At 54.3% G+C, this 3,676-nt stretch overlaps 1 protein-coding gene across 1 annotated transcript in view; it reads left to right on the plus strand.

Moving 5' to 3' along the window:
* Window positions 1-390: 390 nt before the first annotated feature.
* The window catches only part of LOC114030743 (ephrin type-A receptor 2), a 40,276-nt gene continuing 36,990 nt past the window's right edge, over window positions 391-3,676 (plus strand). The window contains exon 1 of the mRNA XM_027845613.1: window positions 391-551. Coding sequence (XP_027701414.1) covers window positions 467-551 — 85 coding nt within the window. The 5' untranslated portion in view covers window positions 391-466. The remainder of the gene's footprint in view (window positions 552-3,676) is intronic.

Below are 3,676 nucleotides of genomic sequence, written 5' to 3' on the forward strand. Positions count from 1 at the left end.
CGCGGAAGGTGGGTAGGGCGAGTTTCCTAAGACCCAGGCTAGGCTGAGCCAGTGTCGGCGCCAGACTGAGGATGCTCCCATCCAGGAACCCTCGGGCCTTCCCCTCCTCTCGGGCTGGCTTTCGGTTCTCTCTCCCTCCCCCGGGCCTCGCTTCCCCCTCCCCCGCCCTCCCTGCAGTCCTGCCCCTTTAAAGACATTCCTGAGGGAGTGGCTTTGGTGACATCAGCGCGAGGCATGAATGAACAGGAGCCCAGTTCTCACCAAACTTCCATTAAGGACTTGTAGGCAGGAGGGAGTAGTCGGAGGTGGCAGCAGCCCGAACGGGAGCCGGGAGCCGGGAGCCGGGGCCGGGGCGGGGCTGGGGCAGGGCTGGGGCAGGGTTGGGCAGCGATCGGTCCGAAGCAGGGGAAGGAGCCGGGAAAGACTGAAGACAGTCCCCGCTTGCGGGACGACGAAGCAACGAGCCATGGAGCTGCGGGGACCCCGGGCGCCCCTGGTCGCTCTCTCCCTCTTCCTGGGCTACACGCTGGCTGTGGCGCGGGGCAAAGAAGGTGAGCGGGCCAGCGGTGGGCAGGAGGGCAGACGGGCTTGGGGCGGCGGAGGATCGGGGCAGTCCCTGGGGCTCCTGCCCCCGGGAGGGACGGGGACCTGCTCCAGTCGCTACCACTTGGAATATTGACCTGGCGCCGGCGGGTCTCCGGCCCGGGGCTTCGGAAGGAGGGCGGGGGCTGAGTCGGGACGAGCTCGGGAGAAGCTTTCTCTTTCCCCCCACCCCCCAATGCCTTGACCCCGGTGGGGGGCGTGTGCAGATGCGCCCGGTTAGGAGGCGGGGTAGGGTGGGGTGAGGTGCGGTGAGGTGGGGGCAGGCGGCGGGAAGGGGGAGAGGGCGAGGCGGCTGCCGGACTAGCGACCACGAGGTTGTGATGCCGAGCAGCTCCGGGACACAGACCGAGTCAGGGATAATGAGGAAGGGGAGTAGCTTCCCCTACGGGCGGGTTTTGGGGATCACTTGGAGGTGCGGGCAAGGAGACAGTCTGGTCGGATTCTTACTGTACACTAAACCGACCCCTGTCGTGTGAGAGGACTTTTGTAGCATTGTTTTGGGGGAGTCTTTCCTTTTGAGGGGTGAGGTAGAGGAGGTGTTTGACAGCCACCGAGTGCTTGCTACAGCTACATTTCCCAGAGGTTCTGCCCTCCTCCCCAAATTTCGTTCCCAATTCCTAGGTCTGCAAGATGCCCTCTTCCTTCCACACTCCCCCTCCCCTCCTGCCCCAACAAACTGCAGGACCCATCACCTTAGAACTTTTGAAGGTGGGGTGTGGAAGTGAGAGGCCGGACAGGAAGTCTCTGTGCCTCAGGTTCTGTGAAAGGGGGTGACTCAGAGAACTGAAATGCAGTCGGTGGGGGTGCGGTCTCCCGGCACGGTGGTGTGCTTATCACGCCTTTGGGGGGGGCGCTGGACACATGGGGATGGGGATTCAGCCCCTACCCCTATCCTTCAGATTTCCCGCTGGTCACATTGGAAGGGCTGAGGCTGAAAAGAGAGAGTGGAATGGAAACCGGCAGCCCACTAGCCACTTAGATTTCTCAGTTGTCTCTGCTCCTTATACTAGTTATCTGAGCGGGGAGGTATGCCTAGAAGTTCTGAGTCTCACTTTCCTCGTCTGTAAAATGGAGAAGATGCAAGTACTCTCCAATTCACAGGAGAAAAAAGCACCTCAAAACCATATTTAAACACAGCTTTTAATGAGGGTCAAAATACCTCCATAGTGAGGTTGCTTGAGCTGGGGGACAAATGGTTTGCTCTCTGGAAGGGCAGTCCCACAGGATCCCCTCTGGGACTAAGATAGAGACCTGCCCCTCCGGGTCAAACTCAATATGGCTCCCCCCCCTTTCTCCTGACTTCCAAACTGGGGGCTACACCCCTTCCCACTCTGGCTCTGTTTCCATCGGCAGTAAATGAGAGATTGGTTGCAAAAGGATTTTTTTTTCTGGTAATTGAATGAGGGAGAATGGAGAAGAAGAATCGGGGTTCCAGAGAATCAGTCAATAAGCATTTATGAAGTGCTTGCTGTATGCAGGGTACTGTGCTAAGTGATAGGGATACAGATGAAATGCAAAAAATAGAGAAGCAGTGAGGTAGCTTGTCCTAGGGCTGAGAAAAGGTGGGACTCACAGCTCCACTGAAAGTGACAGAGGAGAGCCCCATCTCCCTTCTGCTTTCATTTCCATCTAGATTTTAACACCTGAGCCTTAAATAAAGCAAGTGCTTAAGAAATGTTTGTTGAGTGGTTGACTGATTTCCATCTTCCTCATTAGTAGGGCTGAGGTTTTAAAATCCCCAGTTGGGACAAAAAGCTCTCCCAGAAGAGAAACAATTATAGAAGTGATGAGGAAACATTGGCTTTATGGGGTGATATCTCTTCTCCTATCCCTGGAATTCCTTGGACCAAACATTATTCTTTGGGAGAGAGCATGTGTAAATGAATTGGGGGCCTCTCCAGAAGTGGGTGGGCAGAGGATGAGCCACTTGGAGCAATCCCCCCCCCATGCTTCCACTCCCTGTGACCAAGTTGGTTCAAGTATGCCCTTCCCCATAGCCTGTGGTTGGAGAGGAAGGACAGCTGGAAAATCTCCCTGGCCTCTCCCCCCACTTTCCTGCTGACCCAACTTGGTGGGGGGCTGGGAGAGAAAGGTATTTCAGGATAAACTGATGATTCAACCAGAGCTTCCGTCGATCTTAGGGATGAACTCAACCACTCTCCAGATTTCAGCCTTTCAAGGGTAGGCTGGGGGCAGGCAGGGGTGGGGATGGGTTTCTTTTCATCTATGCCTTCAGTATCCCAAGGCTGCTTAGTGTTCACACAGTGCTGGTCTGGGGACAGGGAGGGCTTCTAGTTGTCATTTAGTTTCTGCCTGAAGAGTCCCTTGGGGTACCTGCAGATGTAGGTTTCCAAATTCCAGCACCCAGTCTCTTCCTCTATGGGTCAGGGCCTTGGTTCCCCCTGCCCTGATGTGGATGCCATTAAAACCACAGGTTTTAACCAGGGTATCCTGGTTCCCCTTTCCCTGGTTTCTGTTATCAAACTGTTTGGTACATTGTAAGTGATTAACGACTGCTTAGTGATCTCTTGCCATCTTCTCTCTGGTATTCAAATCCCCTTACAGTATGTGACAACTAGATCTCAGAGAGAGGTGACCCATTTTTACCGACGGGGAAACCGAGACCAAGAGAGAGGAAGATCACAGAGATCGCAGGAAGCAGAGCTAGGAGAGACTAGAATGCATGATCTTCATTTCAATAACATCCCAAAAGCATGGGATAAAAAGAAAGGTCATCAATAAAGCAGTGTTTTAAAAAGAGATAGAAAGCTCTGAGAGAACCTGGGTTTAAATCCTAATTCTTTTTCGTCTTTTGTGAAACAAGAAGGGATGGTCTGGAAGGTTCCAGCTTTATATTGATGATCCTTCTATTTGTGAGGCCAGTTCCCTGGGGGCCTCACTCAAAGGAACCCCTTTCCTTGGAACAGGCATCTAGTGACAAGCCTGTGAAAAACAGGTCGCCAAGCCTGCCTCAAAGCTCTGTGGAGGGATATGTTGATGCGGGACTTTGAAGGCTTTTCCTAGTTCTAGGGAATTTCCAGCAGATGGAAGCACTCCCCCCCCCCCCCCCCCC

The sequence above is a fragment of the Vombatus ursinus genome, unplaced genomic scaffold, assembly GCF_900497805.2.
Source record: "Vombatus ursinus unplaced genomic scaffold, bare-nosed wombat genome assembly UNPS02015004.1, whole genome shotgun sequence".
In the NCBI taxonomy this organism is placed as follows: domain Eukaryota; kingdom Metazoa; phylum Chordata; class Mammalia; order Diprotodontia; family Vombatidae; genus Vombatus; species Vombatus ursinus.